We start from the raw sequence: 22,524 nt of genomic DNA, 5'->3' as shown, positions 1-22,524 counted from the left end.
TGCCGATAAAGGTGCCGATGGAGAGACGACAGGTATCGCATCCGGCGGGTGGTGTCTGGGCGCCGTGCTCATCCCGTCTCGCCCTCTTCTTGCCCTAAAAACGGGATCGACTGGCGCCGCCAGGCACAAACAGCCCACGTTGTCCTCATCTTTGCCGTCCACCGCCTCGACGTCCTCTCTGCTGCCTAAATGTCCTCAAAACCGTGCCGATTAGCCCCATCCCGCTTCCGCTCTTGGGGATGGGAGGAGAAGGCGCAACCCAGGGCGGGTAGCTTGGGGTGTAAACTCAGTGGTTTGGCTTTGCAGGAGGAAAAACTAACCGTTTTTTGGCTCCGGACCCCGTGACGCCGTGCATCTGTCTGGGTCCAAGCCCCTGACCCAGCACCTCCAGCAGCCGCTGGGCAACGTGCTCTGCGGCACCGCTGCGCCCTCTGCGCTATCCTCCGCTTCGGCTTCTCTCTACCCCCCTTGCCTTCCCCCTCTGCCTCTCCAGCCCCTTGGCACGTCCTTCCCGTGCCAGGAGTTCCCCTGCCAGGTCCGGACCGGGCACCTCGGGGGGCTACAACGCGAATCTGCCGACCCTGGGGACAGCCCCAAGACTGGATTGCACGGAGTCAACAAACTCGCAGGCTTAGGGAGGATCCCGAGAAAGCGTTACAAGTTGTAAGAGGAATTCTGTGGGCGTCCGACCCTACCTGGGGTTTGTGCAAACGCTCCCTGAAGCCGCGTTCGCTCCCGATGAAAACCACTGCGAATTGGTCCAAAAGAAGGGAGTGTCAGCAACAACCTGAGGAACAGCCCTCAGCTTTCCTTTCCAGGCCATTTAAACAAATCGGAAGGTTTGCAGGGGGGATAGACCCAGAAGCCGAGGCCAAGAGGCCTCCGATAGCTTCCACCTTTGTAGATCACGAACACGCTGTTATTTGGAATTAGTTGCGGAATAGAAAGCGCAAACGCACATGTAAAAAACTCTCTGCCGGTGGCTCGCTTCCGTTAGGCAACTGGATTCAGCAACTCCAAACAAGGTGTCAGGAGAAATATTAACTTTTATTTTAAACAAACAAGGAACACAAAGCTCCGTCTTGTGTAAGGCACAGAACAGCACCCGCGCTCTCTCCTGCTCCCAGGAGCCGGCCAGCGGCTGCAGGAGGCTGCGGAGGCGTCCACAGACCAGCGCGCGCTCGCCTCGGTTCCCAACGCCGCGAGCAGCTGCAGCGCCGCTTGCTCCAGTGGCTCCGGGAAAAAAAAAAAAAAAAAAAAAAAAAAAAGGCAACAAGAAAACCCTGCTAATGCAAAGGGAGGCCCCGGGTGCCGTTTCTGCATCGCCGCAGCCGCAATTCCCAGGCGGTGAGAGAGCCCCGAGGGTGCGTGGCACCTTACAGAGCACCTGCCCTGAGCGAGTGAGGCCAAAAGGTTTCAGCCTAAGCAGCGCAAGTAGAAAAATATAGTTATTAATGCTTCCAACTTGGAACTATTTCACCACCTGGAGACCTCCCTGCTTTACAGGGCCTCCGACTGTTTTACAACAAACATCCATGACACCCGCGTCCACGTATGCAAAGCTACTCATCATCCTCATGGACTTTCTGCGTCGATCCGTAAGGTCTGCTCCAGCTCTGGTACAGGGCACGGCGGGCAAGGGAAGGGAGGCAGTGGAGGGCAGCCTTGCCGGGGCAGCCTGCCTGCTCCGAAGGCGACGTTCCCACCTTGGTCAGAGCAGGCTGATCGGAGCCAGCGCCACGCTGCAGATATAAGGCCTGAGCTGGGAGCAGCTGGAACTCGCGATGGCGGCGTCGCTCATGTAGGCGCAGGCTCCTTGGCCGTGAACTGGGAACCTGCGGAGCAAGGAAAGGCGATGCCAGGTTGGTCGCGATGCCCTCGAGCACCGGGAGGGAAGCGGGGCCGGTGGCGAGCGACAGCCCCAGGCAGAGGCAGCACACAGGGTCACCGCTGGCCCCCTGGTCGTGGCACGGTGCCCCGGGGCTCACGTTTCGTTGTAGACGGTGTTGTTCACCCACACCAGGCGCCCGTCCTGCCTGCGCAGCCCCAACCAGCAGTCGGCAGAGCCTTTGAGCTCCCTGAGGAAAGGCTGCGGGGGAAAGAGGGGGAAACGGTCACAAGCTGCTGCTGGCCCTGGGCTCCGCCAGCCCCCGGCACTTGCTGCCCTGCCCTGCGGAACGGCTCCGCCGGCAAGAAAAGGGGATTCCAACCCACCCGCAACATTCCCAAAGGAAAACGCCAGCCGCGCCAAGGCTCCCCCTCCCTCGCTGCAGCCCCACTTCACTCGGGGGGCAGCAATGACCGCAGCTCCGTCCCCGCCAGCCCCTCTGCCCTGGCGTCTCGGCCCACCCCAGCGCGGCCCCCCGTACCTGATCCAGCTGCTCCCGCGGCGCCCCACGCACTCACCACTTCCCACTCCCGCTTCAGCACAGCCAGCGAGGCCCCCAGCGAGGAGCAGTTGTGCTGGCTCGACTCCCAGCTCGCCTCCTCCAGCGAGACGTAGTAGCAGATCCCGCGGTAGCCGATCCAGCCGTCGCGGCAGCCCAGTGCGGCAGCACCAGTGGTTTGGGGCCTGCTGCACCAGATCGCTGCAGGGGGACGGGAAGGTGGTGAGACGTCGCCCTCCAAGACGCAGCCCCTCAGCTGCCGCCCCCCCGCAGCCCTACTTGCAGGCCCCTGCCGAACCCCAAGCCGCAGCCAGGCTTCCTGCTCCCCTCTCCTTCCCGCAGAGACCCCTGGCACCAGCACAGGGATGGACACGTACACACACGGACAGCTCCACGCCAACACCACGCAGCCGTCCCTTCCCTTACCTGCCCCTACAGCAATGCAAACGAGCAGAACGACGTTTATGGCCGCGCTCACAGCCAGCGCTCGGAGGTGCCATTGACGGGGTCTGCGCAGGTCTCCTGGAGGAACAAAAAGCCGCTCACAGCGGAGATGCCGCTGTCCCAGAGCAGGCAGCAGGCCAGCGGGGACACTGACAGAGGGACACCGGCCCCTCTCCGCGCCCCACACCTTCGACTCACCCATCAGCACCCTCTTCTTCATGCCTGCCGACACAGCAGACCCACACCCGACTCTGCCGGGGGAGCCCGCTTCGTCCAGGGGCTGCTCTTGGACTCCTTCAGTGAAGCAGGACCTGTTGTTTTTCTCTTGCCTCACAGGAATCACAGATTCAGGGACTAACAGCATGTGGTACAGAAGTTCTGATGCTGGACCACTCATTGGTGCTGGTGAAGCTGTTGCAAGGGCAGAATCCGACCTCGTCGCTCACTGCAGCTCCGGCACCGTCCCGCCGGGCACCGTCCGCACTTCAAGGATTGCTGCCAGCCAGGGGGGACGCAGCGCTGCCGCCACACGCACGCTCCAGCCTCCTCGGCTCTCGGCACCGGCCACGAAGCTCTCGCTACTACGCCGCGATCGGGCCCTGGGGACAAAAACACAGGGTCAGCGAGGACAGAGATCAGTAGTAAAGTGAAAAAAGAAGAAGGAAAACTCACAAGCCGGCAGACAGGCCGAGAGCAGCCGCCTCCTCTCTTCCCTCAGGGGGGTCTGCTGCACCACAGCGCCTGGTACCATCCCACCCGCCGCGCCTCGTCCAATCACTGCCCGCAGACGCTGAGGGGCGGCCGACACAGCCAATCACAGAGAGCGATCGCCCTCCCCTCACAGCACCACGGTGCCGAACAACCCGCTGCCTTTCAATGAACCCCATACAGCCCCGTTTGGCCCCCGCCCGGCCGATTCCCTTCTTCCCTAGAAAGCCTCTGCCTCGGGATGCGCCTCCGTCTCCTCCCTTCTCCCCCACGGAGCCCTTTCGCTCTTGTTAAAGAATGTCAGACTGAATTAATCTCCCAGCAGAACTTGCTTAGCCTTAGTAGCTACATTTGCTGAAGCAAATTCAGGGGGAGAAGGAGATTTACTGCACGACTCCGCCACTCGTCTCAAAGACCAACGTTTACTGCAGAAGCTGCAACGGTGCAAAACAACAATTCTTAGTAACAGGAACTTAGCTCAACTACAGTACTTATTTGTAATGACACTAGAAGTTATGCTAAGGGTAACTACTTAGCAAGCAGACAAAGCCAGCTAATTTATACTAACTGGAACTGCCCAAACGAACGAACTAGGCAAAGCAGTTCTGGCTGACCTTACCCACGCGTTGCCTCGGCGGCCAACGTACCTCCAGTCCCAGGGCAGTAAGTGCGGGAGGGCGTCCTCGTCCCCAAATTCACTGATCCGCTGTCGCCTGCGAAGAGCCCACGACGGTTACGGGAATGAACTATTTACAGCTTTACGGGAAATGGGGAGGTGGAGCTGCCAGGGCAGCTGCAGTTTTGTTCGCGCAGTCGCAGTCCGCAGCTCTCGGCTGCTGCTGCAGGGTTCAGCTCTCCGCCCTCTTTTTACAGCCATCGCACCCAGGGCCATGGGGCGGGGGGTGGCCGAGCCCCCCCGACGGCAGGCTGGCTGCCTCGAGCACTCCTCAGCGCTGAAGAAAGGAGTCCGAGCGACTGCCAAGGCCTGCTCGACTCTGGCAGCGGGGTCCCGAGGGGAGATCCCGTAGCCGGCGTAAGGAGGAGGCAATTCCAGGCCGCAGTGGGGCCCCAGCCCTGAAAGCAGCTGTTGTCTCCCAGGGTCCTGAGGAGGAGGAGGAGGAGACAGTGCTGACCACCGCCATTAACACTGCCCCGGCGGTGACAGGAGGCTTTTGCTTCTCAAGGTCCAGGCGCCCAAGCAGGCCTTATCTCGAAGTCTCGACATCCTCCATTTTGGAGTGTAAAACACAGGAATTCAGGCTACTTGTAACCGGCACCAAATGTGTATGGAGGAGGGGGGGAAGCTGGGAGCACCCCCCCACAGACACCTATGCAGAAGTGCCAGAAGAAGTCAAGAACCCACCTGGAAACTACAGAAAGGAGCAGCCGGGAGCTGGAAGACCCCGACCTCTACTATTACGACTGGTCCAGAACTACGGGGTGGACACTAGGCTGGAAGGGTATCATTACCCAGGGATTTGTCCCAACCAGCTCCCTCCGCAGAGGCCCCCAGCTCGAGCTGGAATTACCGCACATGCGTCATTAAAGTTTATTTCTCTCCCCTTTGTTAGAGAATATCGGACTAAAGCTGCCTGGAATTAATCTCTCAGCAGAACTTACTTAGCTTTAGTAGCTAAAGTTGCTGAAGCCTGAGGCCTCAGGCTGTGGACTTTCATCTAGATACGTTAAACATTTACCTAGGCGAGTAATAGGGAGCCCCAGGACCGGTTCCAGCTGGAGAGAGAAAGAAGTTACACCTACAGCAGGCATAGCAATCTTGAAGCTAAGAAAAGCAGCAGCCTGGCTAGAGACAATGAAGGAACCCAATGGAAGGGGAAGACCCCACATCTAAATATGACTCTTGGTCTGACCTCTCGCATGAGGGGCAGGGAACTTGGATTGAAAGGGTATAATTGTGCAGGGCTGTCCTTGTGCGGGGTCCCTCTGCGGAGGCCCCCACCTCGAGCTGTAATTACTGCACACGTGTTGTTAGAGAATATTGAACTGAAGCTGTCTAGAATTAATTGCTTAGCATAACTTGCTTAGCATTAGTAGCTAAATTTGCTGAAGCCTTAGGCCTCAGGCTGTGAACTTGCTGTGAACTTTTACTTAGATAAGTAAAAGGGGGCCCCAGAGCCGGTTCAAGCTGGAGGGATAAAGAAGTTACACGGACAGCAGGAGTAGCCAACCTTGAAGATAAGCAGCGGCCTGCCTAGAGACAATAAAGGGGCCCAAGGAAGAAGGGGAAGAACCGAGACCTAACTATTACTATTGGTCCAAACTATCGCTTAAGGGGTGGGGAATTTAGATTGTAAGGCTATAATTGCCCAGGGATTTCTTTGTTCGGGGTCCCTCTTTGGAGGCACCCAGCTCGAGCTGTAATTACCACACGTATGTCATTAAATTTTATTTTTCTTCAATCTGACTTCGAACTTCTGCCTCAGCAGGAACCTAGGGTCGGACCCTGTTATGGAGGCCGGCGAGCCTGATTTTCCATAACAGTTTGGCGACCCAGGTGGGACCCTAGGTGACCACCGTCGGGGCCTCTCGTCTCCAAACGATCATCTGGCGCCATCGGGTGAGTTCACCTGGGATCTTTGGCAACGGGAGGCACCGAGAGGGTGAGTCTTAAATTCCTGCCTAAATTCTAAATTCTGGTTTGGTAACAAAGTGCACTGTAAGGGGTACGTGGGCTGATCACCGTAAGGCGTACCAGGTTTTGGGGTGGGTTCGAGTCCCACGCCCAGGTTTGGAGTGGGTTCGAGTCCCACTCCCGGGTTTTGGGGTGGGTTCGAGTCCCACGCCCAGGTTTTGGGGTGGGTTCGAGTCCCACGCCCAGGTTTGGAGTGGGTTCGAGTCCCACGCCCAGGTTTTGGGGTGGGTTCGAGTCCCACACCCAGGTTTGGAGTGGGTTCAAGTCCCACGCCCAGGTTTTGAGAGGGTTCGAGTCCCGTCTCACTCCGGCCGGAAGGGGGGGAGTGCGCAGCCTGATCAGCGTAAGGCGCACTGCAAGACTAACTTAGAATTACTGTGACTAGTGTGAGTGTGGATACCGGTACCGTGACTGGTGTGAGTGCGTATGACCTGGGAACCGAAAGGGGCACCCGTCGGCTGACAGAGCCGCCCACTGCGAAGGGACGGGAGTCCTAGCAGTCAAAGACTCGGGTGGTGTGAGTGCGGTTCCCAGAGAGAGAGAGTGAGAGAGAGAAAGAGTGTAATCATGCTGGCTGCAGGGGGTAATGAAAATTTAAATTCTGGTGTTGCTGAGAAAAAAAAAAAAAAAAAAGTATATTATAAGGAAGTGTGCTGCCTGATCAGCATAAGACGCACTTTTCAGGAACTCAATATGGGAAATAAGTTCGGCATAGAAAAGGGGACGCCCTTAACCGAAATTCTGCAAAAATAGAGTAAGTTTGATGGTACCAAGAACCTAAGAGGGAAAAAAAAAAAAAAAAGGAAAAAAGGGGGGGGGATTGATCCAACTATGTCAGGAGGATTGGCCGTTCCTGACAAAGGATGGTAACCCGGCAGAACGATGGCCGCCACAGGGAACCTTTGGTCATCAGGAGTTAACTTTCCTGCGTCACCATTTGCAGGATAGGTTCCCCGGACAAATGGATTATTGGTGTGTATGGGACAGTTGGGCAAAGAAAAATTTTCTCAGAGTATTGAAAGTAGTGCAGCTGCTAAAACGCTTGTGGAAACTGCTCCACCCTATGCACCATCCTCTGCTTCAACTTCTCTATACCCCGCCTTGCCTTCCCCCTCTGCCTTTCAAGCCCCTTTGCATGTCGTTCCTGTGCCAGGAGTGCCCCCGCCAGGTCCGGACGGGGCACCTCGGGTAGCTACAACGCGAATTTACCGACCCTGGGGGCCCCAAGATTTGGTTGTATGGGGTCAACAAACTCCCAGGCTTAGGGAAGATCCAGAGAAAGTGTTACAAATTGTACGAGGAATACTGCGGGCGTATGATCCTACATGGGGGGATGTACAAATGCTCCTTGAAGCCTTGTTCACTCCAGATGAAAAACACTCAATTCTGGATGTAAACCATCCTTGGGCAGGAGAGGGGGGTGTTGTGGCTGCCCGAACGGCCTGGCTGATTGTGGACCCCGGGTGGAATTATAATGTAGAGGCAGATTACAGGCAGTTGCAATTAGCCAGACAAGGCTTAGAAGAAGCTATACGGTTAGCAGGACAAAAGACCGCGAATTGGTCTAAAATAAGGGAGTGTCAGCAACAACCTGAGGAACAGCCCTCAGCTTTCCTCTCCAGACTATTTAAACAAATCAGAATGTTTGGAGGGGGGATAGACCCAGAAGCCGAGGCTAACAGGCCTCTAATAGTTTCCACATTTGTGGATCAAATGGCCTCTGACATTAAAAAGTATTTTTCTAAACATGTTCCTGACTGGCCAGGGACGTCTATGGATGAAATAGTACGCTTAGCCACATTTGTATATAACGGTCGAGATGAAGAGAAGGTGAAAGAAAAGAGACGACAGAAGAAAGGAAGTGAGTGTGTTAGCGGCTGTGTTAAGAGACGAGTTTAAAGAAACTAGAGGAAGGGGACGAGCAAGGGTCAGAGGAGACAGGCGGAACCAAAGCGAACGTATTGTACGCTTAAGAGTTAATGATTATTGCCATTATTGTGGTGAACAAGGGCACTGGCAGCAGGAATGCCCAGTGAGACCCCGCATGCCTAGGAATAGAAGGGATGGCATGGGACAGCCGAGTACTGGGAACGACACCAGGCAATTCCCAGCCAGTCCACAATGACAGGAGATGGGAGACCCAGAAAACACCGTGGGAAATGGGGTAAATTTATGGGATATAGATTTGGATTTCAGGGGGCAGGTAATGGCAAATATAGCAGGTCAAGAAATTCCCTTCTTAGTGGATACTGGAGCTACCCTTTCTCTTCTGAATTTTGAGCCTAAAGGATGTAAGTCATCAGATAAAATAACAATACAGGGAGTAATGGGAAAAGGCGAACAGACATTAACTAAGCCCTTATTGCTCACTCTTGGAGGAAAAGGAGTGTGGGGACGTTTCATAATTTCCATGGATTCACCCTTTTGCCTTTTAGGGAGGGATCTCTTACAAGCCCTGGATACCCAGATCTGCTTACAGCCGGAAGGGATGAAATTAATAATAATGGGCTCATGTGTTCTGGCTGAGACACCAGAACCAGAGTCAACTAATCTGCAAATTCCGACAGGTTTAGAATCAGTTCCTGGAAAGTTATGGAGCTCTTCAGGGATTGATGTTGGACTATTGAAATCAGCTAGTCCAGTCTCAATCAAAACAAGGGGAGGATTACCTCCCGCGGTTAAACAATACCCTATCCCAAAGGAAGCAGAGAAAAGTATCCAAAAGCAAATTGATCACTATCTAAAACTGGGTATCCTTAGAGTTTGTGAATCCCCATACAACACCCTGATTCTGCCAGTTAAAAAGAATAGGCAGGATTCTAAATGGCGATCCGGAGTATCGGTTTGTACAAGACCTAAGAGTTGTAAACCAAAATGTAATCGCTCCGCATCCAGTAGTTCCTGACCCATCAACTATATTACCACAGATGCTCCACTGGGCAACTTATTTTACTGTGATTGATTTAACAGCAGCCTTTTTTAGTATACCAGTAGCTGAGGACAGCCAAGATCTTTTTGCCTTCACTTGGAAGGGACAACAATTGACTCGGACTAGGCTACTACAGGGATTTACTGGGTCTCCGACTATTTTTTTCATGTATACTTAAAAATGATCTGGCAGATATCAAACTTCCAGGACATTCAGTGTTAATACAGTATGTGGATGAGTTGTTATTAGCAAGTAAAGATTACGAGACATGTTTGAAAGACACTATTTCTCTATGTAACGCTCTTGCTGAGAAAGGACATCGAGCATCTCCGTCCAAGCTCCAGCTGTGTCAACAAGAGGTAAAATATTTGGGGTTTATCTTGAAGGAGGGACACAGATTAATTGATCCAGAACGGGTAAAGACAATTCTCAATATGCCCCGTCCTATAACAAAAAAGCATTTTAGGGGATTTTTAGGAGCTGTAGGATTTTGTCAGCCATGGATTCCTGGGTTGGGAGAGCTTACCAAACCATTGGTCCAGGCAACAAAAATGGAGGAGACAGAGCCTTTGACCTGGACTCCAGAAAAAGAGAAAGCTTTTACATCTGTAAAAAGGGTGTTGGTCTCAGCCCTGGCTCTAGGACTACCAGATTAGAGTAAGCCATTTGAATTATTTGTTCATGAACGACGGAGTAGCAAGTGGAGTATTCAGTCAAAAACTAGGTCCTCACCGTAGGCCAGTGGCCTATTACTTCACCCAACTAGATGCGGTAATCAAAGGCACTCCAGGATGCATCAGAGCATAGTAGCTACAGCAGCCCTTATTAGAAAAACACGACCTGAAGTTTTGGGTCACCCAATGACTGTGTATGTGCCACAGAAGAAGAAAGAGAATTGGAAAAAGCGTGAAGTGGTTCAAGACAAAAAAGGAATTTGGACTATCAGGGGTAAGGCCATCCTTTCCTTAAGGTATTTACTTTCTACAGATAGGTGATATCATGATCGTGGACATGGAGGAGCATTGACTCTCGCCTCATGTACTCTACAAACCTGGGCAGCTCCTGAGTGCATGTGGTTGCAAAATGCATAACAACAACCTGCCCAACTTGCCAAAAATTTAACGATACTTATCCTAAGATTAACGGAAGAGGCCTCCCACGGGCTTATTTTCCATTCCAGCGTCTACAAATTGACTGTGCTGACATGCCAGCAGCAGAAGGATTTAAACATCTTCTTGTGACAGTTGATCAACTAAGCAGATGGGTGGAAGCCTTTCCTACCTGCAAAGCAGATACGGCTGCAGTGATTAAAGCCTTGTTAAAGGAAATTGTCCCTAGGTCTGGAGTCCCAGAAACTGTAGATTCAGGTAGGGGTTCGCACTTTTCAGCAGGAGTTTTAGGGAAATTATATCAAATGCTAGGAATTCATAGAGAATTGTACACACCTTATCATCCCCAGTCTTGAGGACAAACTGAGAGAATGAACAGAACTATTAAAAACAAGTTAGCACGGGTATGTACACAGGCAAGTCTCAAATGGCCTAATGCCTTAAACTTAGTGCTGTGGGAAATTAGAACAACCCCTGTACAACAGGTAGGATTATCCCCAGCAGAAGTCTTATTTGGGCATCAATTGGCTACAGGAACTTATATCCCAGCTAAGACCAGCCTGTTGGATGGAGATGAACAGCTAACCCAGTATGTTCTAGGTATGCAAAAAAGGTTTGAAAATCTTAAAATTATATATATATTTATTTGTGAGATAAACACTGTCAAAGCTCAAGACATTTGTCTTGATACTGAACAAAATGTTTGTCATTTTGAAATACATCCTGATGAAACCCCTGAAACTGTACTTGTATATATTGGAAAAGGATGTGTCTGTATGAGAACTCTCTGTAATCTTATATTCATAGATAACATTACTGTAGACACAAGTAATCATTCAAATATTTGTGTTTGTAATTTTTCTAAAGTTATGGGCTGTGACTTTAATTATTCAGCTCCTGTTGTGTCTCATCAATTAATACAATCTAATTATACCTTAAGTCAAGATTTATTACCTACCCCCATCGGAATGAACCTTACATTGGTACAGAAACTACTACAACATGATGACCTGTGTCAACTGTTAAAACGCATCCGAAATAATGGACAAAAAACTCTAATCACTGTTCATCATGATGCAGAAGAGATACTCCATATCTTGGAAAGAGTGAAGAAGAATGGAGAATATCATTGGTGGGAGACTCTTCTGGGATGGTCACCAACTGCAACAGGGATCTATAATCACATGCTGCACCCAGTAATAGTTATGTTAAGTTTGACCATGTTATGCCTATTGCTTACAACCATATTGTATATAAGATTATGGAGAGTGATAGTACGCCTCGAAAGGCTTCGAGAACTCTGCTTAACATATTAGCAGGGATGCTTAATAAAAACAAAGGGAGGACTGTTAGAGAATATTGAACTGAAGCTGTCTAGAATTAATTGCTTAGCATAACTTGCTTAGCATTAGTAGCTAAATTTGCTGAAGCCTTAGGCCTCAGGCTGTGAACTTGCTGTGAACTTTTACTTAGATAAGTAAAAGGGGGCCCCAGAGCCGGTTCAAGCTGGAGGGATAAAGAAGTTACACGGACAGCAGGAGTAGCCAACCTTGAAGATAAGCAGCGGCCTGCCTAGAGACAATAAAGGGGCCCAAGGAAGAAGGGGAAGAACCGAGACCTAACTATTACTATTGGTCCAAACTATCGCTTAAGGGGTGGGGAATTTAGATTGTAAGGCTATAATTGCCCAGGGATTTCTTTGTTCGGGGTCCCTCTTTGGAGGCACCCAGCTCGAGCTGTAATTACCACACGTATGTCATTAAATTTTATTTTTCTTCAATCTGACTTCGAACTTCTGCCTCAGCAGGAACCTAGGGTCGGACCCTGTTATGGAGGCCGGCGAGCCTGATTTTCCATAACAGTGTCATTAAATTTTATTTCTCTCCAGTCTGACTTTGAACTTCTACCTCAGCAGGAACCTGGGGTCGGACCCTGTTATGGAGGCCGGCGAGCCTGATTTTCCATAACGGTTATTTCGGGTGGATTGTGTAGCTTTTTTACAAAAGTCTTTTTTTGAGGTTATTTCCCCAATATCCCACCCCAGCTCCCCCAGTATCCTGCCCCCAGACCCCTATTTCCCCAATATCCAGCCCCCAGACCCCCATTTACCTAATATCTCACCCCCAGAACCCCGATGTCACCCGTCTCCTGCCCCAGCCCCCCCCGCAGCACCTCGGGAACGCCGGGGCCCCCCCAAAAAAAACAAAACCAACCAACCAAAACAAAAAAGCTCCGCGGACACAAACTCCTGCCCCAGGGAGGGACAAGGCGGGGACGACGGGGGCAGCCACAGTGAGTCACATCCTGCTGCAAGGCAGCACGGACCCGGAGAGCTGTGGGGTGGTGAGAGCCGAAGGGATCGACTCGGAAACCTGCCACCCGGAGCTCAGGTGGGTTCGCCAGGAGGAAGCCATCCGGATGCGGACCGCACCGGGAAGACGCCGCTGCCGGCAGCCCTGGGGCTGCGCCCGGAGACGCTTTGTCCCACGGTCAATCCGATGGGAAACCTGCGGCGAAAGCGTGAAGAAAATTCGATCCCGCTTCTCCTTGCTCCTGACTAGGAGCAGGACGGAGATGAGGACGACCTTCTCCCCTCTTCCCCTTTAACCTCTTAGCCTTGTTTTCAAATAAAATAAAATAAAAAGGAGCAAAAACCTGCCGAATCAGTAAAAAAAGAGGAAAAAGCACAACCGATTAGCAACTACGGGCTCGAAACACGTAGCAATAACGCTCAGCGAACCCAAAATCGAGGGGGAAGAAGCCTCCGCCATCAACGCCGGGCTCCTCCGGGGTCTGCGGGAGGCCGACGACTCGCTGTCCGGGTGCATTGCGCTGGAGAGAGCTTAATATCCGAGGAAAGGGACGGGTCCTGCTCTTAGATCCCGTCCCCGGGATCCAATCCCAATGGTGGAAACACGCTGGTGCTTCCCAAACTAGTGAAATACCTGCTGCTTCATCCGTCCACCAGAGCCATTCCCTCTTCCGCGGCTTGTGGATTTGCCGAGGGACAGCGTGCCGGCGGCACGATCTGGACGCTCTCTGCCCGCGCTCTGCTTCTCAGGGTGGTGAAAATGGGTTCTGGAGCCAAAAAACAGTTAGTTTTTCCTCCTGCAAAGCCAAACCACTGAGTTTACACCCCAAACTACCCGCCCTGGGTTGCACCTTCTCCTCCCATCCCCAAGAGCGGAAGCGGGATGGGGCTAATCTGCGCGGTTTTGAGGACATTTAGGCAGGAGAGAGGACGTCGAGGCGGTGGACGGCGAAGACGAGGACAACGTGGGCTGCTCACGCACGGCGGCGCCAGTCGACCCCGTTTTTAGGGCAAGAAGAGGGCGAGACGGGACGAGCGCGGCGCCCGGACGCCACCCGCCGGATGCGATACCTGTCGTCTCTCCATCGGCACCTTTATCGGCGTGGTGACAACGTCAACGAGACCCCGGATGGTTCCTGCTCGGGGTTGGAGCTACCAGCTCATCCGGCCTCCTCCCAAGGACGATCCCGGACGCAGAAGAGACGGAGGATGGAGAAAAACCACGTAGCAGGTGCTGTAAAACCCACCAGGTCGTCGTTTTTGACCAGCAGTTGGACGATCATCTTCCACCCTAGACACCAAGCGGGAATTACTCATAATTGCAAAGTACTCCCTCATTATCAGGACATTAAAGCAAGCGGCGGTGAGGTTTTTTTTCCTCCTCGTCAGCTCCGATACGGAAGTTCCTCGCCCGAAGTTCGGCGGATCGACTCGGCCGGCGGAAACGGCCGCCCGGGCGTCTCTTATGTTGCGTCTCCACCTCGTGGAGAACAACTCGCATGAAACGATTTCCCTTTCGGGGGAGGATTTGCATCGAGGGGAGATTTGGGAGGAATCTTCTCCTTTCGGGGCTCTTCTGCCAGCAGATCCCCCCACAAAAATGCCTGACCTTCCACAGGAGGAATAGCCGGGAATATCAGGGGGAAAAAGAGGAAAGACCCACGGATCTGCTCCGTCCTGCGAGCGGCTGCTGCCCCACGGCACCTTTGTCCTGAAATCGCCCATCGAAACTCAGACATCTGCCCCAGAGCCGCTCTCCCAACGCTCTTTACGCCCTTCTTCCTCCCCTGCCACGTCGCGTTTTGGATGTTTCCCGGCTTTTTTTCCCACCGGCGCATCCTTGGACGGAGCCGGAGCTGCTCCTCCGGGAGCTTCTTCCAATGCCGCGATCGGCGCTGCCGAAAACGCCGGCGAAGCGGCTCCGAAGAGGCCTCGGCACCGGGGAGAAAAAGCTCCTGGATGCAGAACGGTGTTTTTTTCCTCGCTTTATAGCGCCGGAAAACCGACGTGACGCGATTTATCACCGCTGAGCTTCCGCCTCCGCAGAGCCCCAGCGCGGGGGGGGGCCTTTCCCTTCGCTCCCTTCTCCTCCCGCCCAGATTTTGCCCCTCCGCCAGCCTCACCACGGAGCCCTGCTCCATCTGTGGACGGATCATGGCGCTGGAATGAAGATACCGGTGCCTCTCGGCTGCTCCCATCCCTCCACGATCCCGTTTCCAGGGGTGATTTTTTTCCCCCTTCCCTGTTTCTATTTACAACAGCCGTCGCTCACCCTCCCTCGCCCCCAAACCGGGCTCGTTTTCCGCTTTTAATTCTCCCTTTTTTTTTTTCCTTTTATTTACACCTCCGTTATCCGTGCCGTGGGCAAGCCAAGGACAGCGATGGCTCGGGAGGAAGACGGAGGTGGAGGGGATGTGAGCAGGGCCGGGGCGCTCTGAACAGGTTGGATCTCCCCACCGAGATCCTGGCCTTTCCCACTGAGATCCTGGCCCTTCTGGCGCCCGCTTCCAACTAGCTCAGATGACGGTGGCAGTTTTCTGGCAGATCCAGGAGATCGCGGAGTCACAGTCCTCAGCCACAATCCGGTCGCCCTTCAGCGCCCTGCAGCCTTTGCTGGAGCCCAACGGGAGCCTGCGGGAGCGGGAGAGGATCCGCGTGGTGGCGCCGGGATCCCCCGCGGGTGACGGCACCTCGACACCCATCCCTGGGGGCCGCTCCGGGGTGATGCACTCACCCACTCTGATCCAGGCAGGAGCCGCTGAGCAGGATCCGGCTCTGATCCAGGCTGGAGAGGTTGATCCAGAAGTATTTAGAGGGTTTCTTTGCGATGTCCTTTACGAACTCCTGCAGCGGGGACAGGGCAGCTGGGGGCCATCCCAGCCCACGTCCTCAACTGTGTCCGTCCCGGATGAGCCTGGCCACATCCGGCTCCTGGATGGACCCTCGTTCCCCGGGACTGAGTCCCCCCCGGTGTTCCCCGTGCTCCGATGCTGCCCAAGGTGTCCAGGGGGGTTTGGCCACACAGGCAGGTGCCAATTCCAGCTTTCCAGACATCTCCAGCCCCTCGGATGCAGCCCTGGATCTCAGGGGGGGTCCATCCCAACGTTCCCAACCGCATCCCCCTCCCCGTTTACCAGCTCATCGCAGTCCTCCGGCATCAGCAGCTCGGCGTCCCGGGAAGTGCAGTTCTCCCGGCTCTTGTCCCAGGACTGGGTCTTGTCGGCCACCCAGTAGCACTTGCGCCCGCGCCGTGTCCAGCCCGGCGGGCAGAGCTGGCATCCGTCGCCCTCTGCGGACACATGGATGGAGCAACGGTAAGGGCGCATTAGCCGGAGTCGGGAATGCCGTTTTGGGGGGGGGGATCCCGTGGTGGCAGGGAGTTACCTGCAGGATCCTGCTCCTGTGGGGGGCACAGGGCCTCCCGGAGGTGCTGGCAGTCACGGGCCACGGCATCTGTGCAATCCGCCGGCGTCACGTCCCTGCAATCCACCGGCGCCACGTCCCCACGTCCGTCCGTGACGTTTCCCGGCTTCTCCGACTGCAGGTAGTGAACTGCAAGGGAAGGACGGAGCGGAGGAGAAGGGGGGCAGCGGCAACACCTCCGAGGTCACCCCCGGCACCAGGATGCGGCCCCTCGGCCCCCCCGGGGGCGACAGCATGCGGGATACGGAGGCGCCGAACTGGACCGGCGGCTTCTTCCATGGAAAAAAATGTGCCAGCGAGCAACGCAGGCCCCTGCGTCTTGTCCCCTCCAAAAAAATCCAAGTTTTCCAGCAGTTTCGCCTCACTGTCACCCCTGTTCCGCGAAAAGCCGGCGGGATCCCGCTTCCGAACCCGGCGCTGGCAGGGAAAGCCGGCGCGAGCGACTCACCCCAGGAGCCCAGCGCCAGCACGGCGGCGCCGAGGACGAGGCTGCTGCTCCAGCCGAGCCACAGAGCCGTCCGGTGCCACCGGGGACAGACCGACGCTGCGGGGGGAGGAAAAGCCGTCGGGATGAAATGCGGCTCCCATCCCGTGGCGTTTCTTATTTTCTCCGGAAAGGCCGCTCCGGACACGCGCTCGCTGCGGCTCGGAAGCGGACGTCAGCCCCCGATGCCCCAGGGAAGCGGGTGCTCCCGTCACCGAGCGTCCCGAGGCCGCCGCCGCGTCGCTCCTCGTCCGCCAGCTGCAGAGCGGGAAGCGAGGCCAGAGGGAATCGGCGATGGAGGCGGGATGAGAGGGGCAAAGAGAGCGACGGCAAAAGCCCGAGGCGGCAGGAGGAGGCGGCAGGAGGAGGCGGCGCCGGCGGCCGCTCGGGTGCTCGCGGTCGCCCGGCCGCAGCTCGGCGAACACGTCGTGCGCCGGGGCCGAGCGCCGGCTCTCTTCAAGCGCGCGGGGGCTCGACGGCACAGGAAGGGGTGGGCTAAGGTGCGGCGTCAGCCTGAGGTACAGCCGCAAAGACAGGCGGACAAAAATAGACCGTCGGCAGCGAGAACAAAAAAAAAAACAAAAAGAAGAATCGATTAATTCCGCGTTAGCGCCAGTGGAACGCGGCTTTCCCTCTCGGCCCTTTCTCGGCGCGCAAAGGGAAGCGCTTTGGGTGGAAATTGGGAATGAGCGGAAGGAGCCTGCAACCTGTTGCCCTTTTCCAGGCAGGAGCGAGAACAGATCCTGCCGCCGCACGCCGGGTTTAAGAGCTGGCCAGGCCCTGAAAACGCGACAGCTCCGGCTTCGGGGGACACGTTCGCTCCGGCTGCCGACGCCACCCGCGACGTCTGAGCCACCCAGGTGGGAAGGTTGGAAAATCACCCGCAGAGGGGTGGCAAAAATCAAAATCCCACGTGGAAAACTCGGGGAGGGGGGGAAAAAAAGGAGACGATCCGCTTACCGCCGGGCTGCGGGAGCGAACGCCGTTTCCCGCGGGATTCCTTGGGAACGATGTTCAGGTCGGCGTAAACGATTTGCCCCGCCATGGAGGGAGAGGAGCGGCAGCCTCCGGCTCTCGAGAGCAGCCGGCCGCTCGCTCGCTCGTTCGCTCACCCGGGCGGCGACTCGAGCAGCCGCCGCCCGGACGTCCGGTTCCTGCGAGCGTCGCGCTCCCGCAGCGCAGCTTCGCGCCTCCTCTCCCGCCTACGGGGCCTCGGCGGAGAGGCAGGAGCCGCCGGCACCGCCGCACGGGGAGGGAATCGCGCCGGAACGCGCCCAAGGCGCCGGCCGGCCTGGAAACGGGAGGCATCGCATGGCTTTCGCTCCATTAAGACCAAAAAAATAAATTGAGATTTTTTTTTGGTTGTTTCACGCTGTTTTGAGCTCGGGTTTGAAGCACGCGGCTACCAAAGAGCCGAGCGGATTCTCTCCGGGATCGAAACTCTTTGGGAACAGGAGTTTCGGAGCGAACGAAGCAGGATCCATGGGACGCGATCGTGGCCCGGGGGATCCGTGCGATGGCCGAGGCGGCAGCGGGGCTTCGGCAGGGACCTTCGCGCCCCCCCTCCGCCTCGTCGCGTTGCAAACGGGGCCTGAACGGTGAATTTGCCTGTCACCACGAGGAGGAAAAGGAAAAAAAAAGAGAGAAGCTCGAGCCGGCTGCGGTTAACGGTGTTAAAGCAGAACAAAACTGCAGGGAAAAGGGCGACCTCCGACGGCCGCCACGTCCGGCGAGGAAAACGAGGGATTTGCCGCGCTCCAACGCCGGGGGACCCTGCGCCGCCCGGGAAAAAACGAAAAACCAAGCGGCTTTCGGGCAGCTCGCAGCGGGGATCGGGGCACCTCGGGGATTCCCGCGCTTGCGTCCCCCCTCCGCCTTCCTCCCGCACCATCCCCGTCCTCAGCTCCTGCCGGCACTGACCTGGGAAGCGGCTCCCGGCGAAGGGACGGACGGACGGCGGAGAGGAGGGATGAACGCGGCCCAGCGGCGTTGCCGAAGCGGAGAGGAAGCGACAGAAGCACTAGGGTAAAGAAAAGGAAAAAAAAGGAAGAATTAAAAGCAAACTGTCAGTGGAGAAAACAGGCTCGGTTTGGGCGCGAGGGGGGGAAAAGAGCGAAGCCCGATTTGCCGAGCAGAGGAGGAGGAGGCTGGCTCGGATGGGAGGAAAGATCCGGAGCCACTCGCAGGGCAAATCCCAACTCCCCTTCGGCATCGCCCCGGAATAAAACCCCCAAAGTGGCTGCGCGACGCGCACCCGGAGCAGAGCGCGGTCGAAGCTGCCGCCGGCACTTACCTCCCACTCCGAGTGGCGGTTGCGCTAAATCTGCACTATTTAGGTGAATATCGTTAATTTATTTTCAAGCTGTTTGCACAGATTTACGCTACTTGCGCTAACACGCTGTTATCTGGAATTAGTTGCGGAAGAGAAAGCGCAAACGCACGTTTTAAAGAAACTCTCTGCCGGCGGCTCGCTTCCGATAGGCAACTGGATTTAGCAACTCCAAACAAAATGCCAATAGTAATATTAAATATAAGTTATATACAAATTATATATAGAATTATATTACATAATTATAGATTATATAATATATATAGTTTGTACGTATAAAGCAGAAATACAAGATTGTTTAGTGTTAAGCGCAGAACAGCACCTGCGTCCTTCCCCCCCCCGCCCCCGTGGTCGGCCAGCGGCTGCAGGAGGCCGCGGAGGCGCCCACAGACCAGCGCGCACTCGCCTCGGTTCCCAATGCCACGAGCAGCCGCAGCGCCGCTCGCTCCAGCAGCTCCGGGAAAGAAAAAAACCTGCTAGCACAAAGGGAGGCCCCGGGTCCCATTTCCACGTCACCCCGGCTGCGATTCCCAGGCGGTGAGAAGGGGACGCCCGCACAGCGCTTCCTCCATGTAGGGATCGAGTTTTGAAAGCCGGCAACACAGCACCATGCAGAGCACCTGCCCTGAGCGAGCGAGGCCAAAAGGTTTCAGTCCAAGCAGAAAAACATTAAGGCTTCCAACGTGAAAAAGTGTTTCGCCACCTGGAGTCCTCCCTGTTTTACAGGGCACCTGAGTGTTTTACAACATCCAAAAATGTCCATGACACCCACGTCCACGGGTGCAAAGCTACTCGTCGTCCTCATGGGCTTTCCGTGCTGATCCCTAAGGGCTGCTCCGGCTCCGGCATGGCAGGCACAAAAAGGCAGGTAGCAGAGGACAGCGGTGCCAGGGCAGCCTGCCTGCTCCGAAGGCGGCGGTCCCACCTCAGTCAGAGCGGAGCCAGCGCCACGCTGCAGATATAAGGCCTGAGCTGGGAGCAGCTGGAACTGGCGATGGCATCATTCATGTAGGCGCAGTCTCCTTGGCCGTGAACCGGGAACCTGCGGAGCAAGGAAAGGCGACGCCAGGTTGGTCGCGATGCCCTCGAGCGCCGGGAGGGAAGCGGGGCCGGCGGCGAGCGACAGCCCCAGGCAGAGGCAGCACACGGGGTCGCCACCGGCCCCCCGGCTCGTGGCATGGTGCCCCGGGGCTCACGTTTCGTTGTAGACGGTGCCGTCCACCCACACCAGGCGCCCGTCCTGCCTGCGCAGCCCCAACCAGCAGTCGGTGGAGACTTTGAGCTCCCTGAGGAAAGGCTGCGGGGGAAAGAGGGGCAAACGGTCACAAGCTGCTGCCGGCCCCGGGCTCCGCTGGCCCCCTGGCATTCGCCGCCCTGCCCTGCCGGGCACTGCCACCTGCCCAGACCTGCAGAACAGCTCTGCCGGCAAGAAAAGGGGATTCCGACCCACCCATAACATTCCCAAAGGAAAATGCCAGCCGCGCTAAGGCTCCCCCTCCCTTGCCACAGCCCCGCTTCGCTGGGGGGACAGCAACCACGGCTCCGTCCCTTCTGCCCTGGCGGCTCGGCCCGCCCCAGCGCGGCCCCCCGTACCCGATCCAGCCGCTCCCGCGGCGCCCCGCGCACTCACCACTTCCCACTCCCGCTTCAGCACAGCCAGCGAGGCCCCCAGCGAGGAGCAGTGGCGCTGGCTCGACTCCCAGCTCGCCTCCTCCCGCGAGATGTAGTAGCAGATCCCGTGGTAGCCAATCCAGCCGTCGCGGCAGCCCAGTGCGGCAGCACCAGTGGTTTGGGGGCGGCTACACCGGCTCACTGCAGGGGGACGGGAAAGTGGTGAGATGTCACCCTCCACGACGCAGCCCCCCAGCCGCCCCCACCTGCAGCCCTGCTCCTGAGCCACAGCCGGGCTTCCTGCTCCCCTCTCCTTCCCCCAGAGACCCCTGGCAAAAGCACAGGAAGGGCCACGCATGCACACGGACAGCTCCGCGCCAACACCACGCAGCCGTCCCTTCCCTTACCTGCCACTGCAGCAATGCAAACAAGCAGAACAACGTTTATGGCCGCGCTCACAGCCAGCGCTGGGAGGTGCCATCGACGGGGTCTGCGCAGGTCGCCTGGAGGAACAAAAAGCTGCTCACAGCGGAGATGCGGCTGTCCCAGAGCAGGCAGCAGGCCAGCGGGGACACTGACAGAGCGACACCAGCCCCTCTCCGCGCCCCACACCTTGGACTCACCCATCAGCACCCTCTTCTTCGTGCCTGCCGACACAGCAGACCTACGCCCGACTCTGCCGGGGGAGCCCGCTTCGTCCAGGGGCTCCTCTTCGACTTCAATGGAGCGGGACCTGTTCTCCTCTTGCCTCACACCAGTCACAGATTCAGGGACTAACAGCACTTGGTCCACAGGTTCTGGCGCTGGAACACTCATTGGTGCTGGCAAAGCCTTCACAAGGACAGGATCCGACCTCATCGCTCACTGCAGCTCCTGCACTGTCCCGCCAGGCACCGTCCACGCTTCAAGGATTGCTGCCAGCCAGGGGGGACGCAGCGCTGCTGCCACACGCACGTTCCAGGCTCCTTGGCTCTCGGCACCGGCCACGAAGCTCTTGAAACTACGATGCCATCGCCCAGTACGTGCCGGGAAAGAGCAAACGCTTGACAGGACGCCAGGACAGAGGCAGAAGAGCTCTGACAGGAGGCGGCAGAGAAGACACAGGTGCAGGGTAACAAAGGGAGCAAGATGCCTTAGGGAGGAACAGACACGCGGGAAACCCCAAATAAACGAGAAAAACGAAATGTAACGGGACAAAACCCGCCCGGAGGCGGGGCGAGAGCAGCCGCACCCGCAACCGCACCCTCCCTCCCCCCCCCGGCATTCTGAGCCGCCCACAGGGCCTGGTACCGCCCCCCGCCGCACCTCGCCCAATCACTGCCCGCAGACGCTGACCGATGGCCGACACAGCCAATCACAGAGAGCGACCGCCCTCCCCTCACAGCGCGGCGATTCCAAACAACCCGCTGCCTTTTAATAAGCCCCATACGGCCCCATCTGGCTCCCGCCCAGCCGATTCCCTTCTTCCCTAGAAAGCCTCTGCCTCGGGATGCGCCTCCGCGAGCCCGGCGCCCACCGGCAGCCACCCGACACGCAGCGCTACCGAGCGACCCCTCCCCGCTTCTCCGTACCGCCAGCACGCGCCGCGCCTGCTACAGCGGCTCGGCGCCCCTAGCGCACTACATCGGCCCCACCCCCCGCCGCTCCGACCAATCACCGCCCACAGCCGCTGAGTGACGGGCCGCGCAGCCAATCACGGCGAGCGCCAGCAGTTTAAACTCTCTCGCACGTGGGACTGGCACTATCTCAAGCAGTCCACGCTGCGCCCGCGCCCCTGCTCCTCCCTCGTGGGCTCGTTTCGTCCGTTTTGCCACACAAAAACGGAGGTTTTCTTTTTTCTCCCCCATGGAAAAGGAACGGTTCTGCAGGTACGAGGCCCTCCACGGGGTCGATACAGGCTGGAGCCGCTGAGCGGGTCCTTCCCTGCCACCTGCAACTGCTATTACAGAAGACTGGAAAGAGTGGAAAAGCCTCCACTAATGTTAAGAAAACTTCCACTGCGCTCCAGTTTTCTGGAAAAAGAACGTGCAAGGTCGCACGCCCGGCAAGAACATCTTGTCTGACCTCGTTTTAGCCCTGGTTTTTGTCCAAAGTTGAAGAACGGCAAAGGAGCCACTTGAATCCAGCCAGCAGTAC

The 22,524-nt window shown here is 56.5% G+C and overlaps 5 protein-coding genes across 8 annotated transcripts in view; all 5 read right to left on the bottom strand.

Moving 5' to 3' along the window:
* The window catches only part of LOC136994740 (C-type lectin domain family 2 member D-like), a 29,417-nt gene extending 8,201 nt beyond the window's left edge, over positions 1-21,216 (bottom strand). The window contains exons 1-2 of the mRNA XM_067313860.1: positions 21,012-21,216; positions 20,796-20,891 (exon numbers count right to left, since the gene is read on the bottom strand). Coding sequence (XP_067169961.1) covers positions 20,796-20,891; positions 21,012-21,204 — 289 coding nt within the window. The 5' untranslated portion in view covers positions 21,205-21,216. The remainder of the gene's footprint in view (positions 1-20,795; positions 20,892-21,011) is intronic.
* Positions 1-22,524, bottom strand: part of LOC106496593 (uncharacterized) — a 66,450-nt gene that overhangs the window by 38,630 nt on the left and 5,296 nt on the right. The gene's annotated exons all lie outside the window — the stretch shown is intronic.
* LOC136994729 (C-type lectin domain family 2 member D-like) lies at positions 1,029-22,221 on the bottom strand. Of its 4 annotated transcripts, none has more exons than XM_067313823.1 (6): positions 21,672-22,221; positions 3,030-3,572; positions 2,814-2,909; positions 2,407-2,588; positions 1,989-2,089; positions 1,029-1,835 (listed from the first exon to the last, which is right to left on the bottom strand). In XM_067313823.1, the coding sequence occupies exons 2-6, from the start codon at positions 3,226-3,228 to the stop codon at positions 1,712-1,714; spliced, it is 702 nt and encodes a 233-aa protein (XP_067169924.1). In that variant the 5' UTR covers positions 3,229-3,572; positions 21,672-22,221; the 3' UTR covers positions 1,029-1,711. The 4 variants fall into 4 exon arrangements, with proteins under 4 accessions (XP_067169924.1, XP_067169923.1, XP_067169921.1 ...); XM_067313822.1 differs by having other exon boundaries at positions 2,814-3,430; positions 3,504-3,572; XM_067313820.1 differs by having other exon boundaries at positions 2,814-3,572.
* LOC136994680 (uncharacterized) lies at positions 3,274-19,110 on the bottom strand. The gene is made up of 7 exons (XM_067313609.1): positions 17,409-19,110; positions 16,281-16,508; positions 15,926-16,093; positions 15,676-15,875; positions 15,276-15,385; positions 4,187-4,252; positions 3,274-3,430 (listed from the first exon to the last, which is right to left on the bottom strand). The coding sequence occupies exons 1-7, from the start codon at positions 17,491-17,493 to the stop codon at positions 3,274-3,276; spliced, it is 1,014 nt and encodes a 337-aa protein (XP_067169710.1). The 5' UTR covers positions 17,494-19,110.
* On the bottom strand, positions 19,208-20,760 carry LOC136994747 (C-type lectin domain family 2 member B-like). The gene is made up of 3 exons (XM_067313871.1): positions 20,408-20,760; positions 19,974-20,074; positions 19,208-19,819 (listed from the first exon to the last, which is right to left on the bottom strand). The coding sequence occupies exons 1-3, from the start codon at positions 20,744-20,746 to the stop codon at positions 19,708-19,710; spliced, it is 552 nt and encodes a 183-aa protein (XP_067169972.1). The 5' UTR covers positions 20,747-20,760; the 3' UTR covers positions 19,208-19,707.

This window comes from Apteryx mantelli, chromosome 32, assembly GCF_036417845.1.
Source record: "Apteryx mantelli isolate bAptMan1 chromosome 32, bAptMan1.hap1, whole genome shotgun sequence".
NCBI classification, from domain to species: Eukaryota; Metazoa; Chordata; class Aves; order Apterygiformes; family Apterygidae; genus Apteryx; species Apteryx mantelli.
This window is presented reverse-complemented; position numbering and strand designations above follow the sequence as displayed.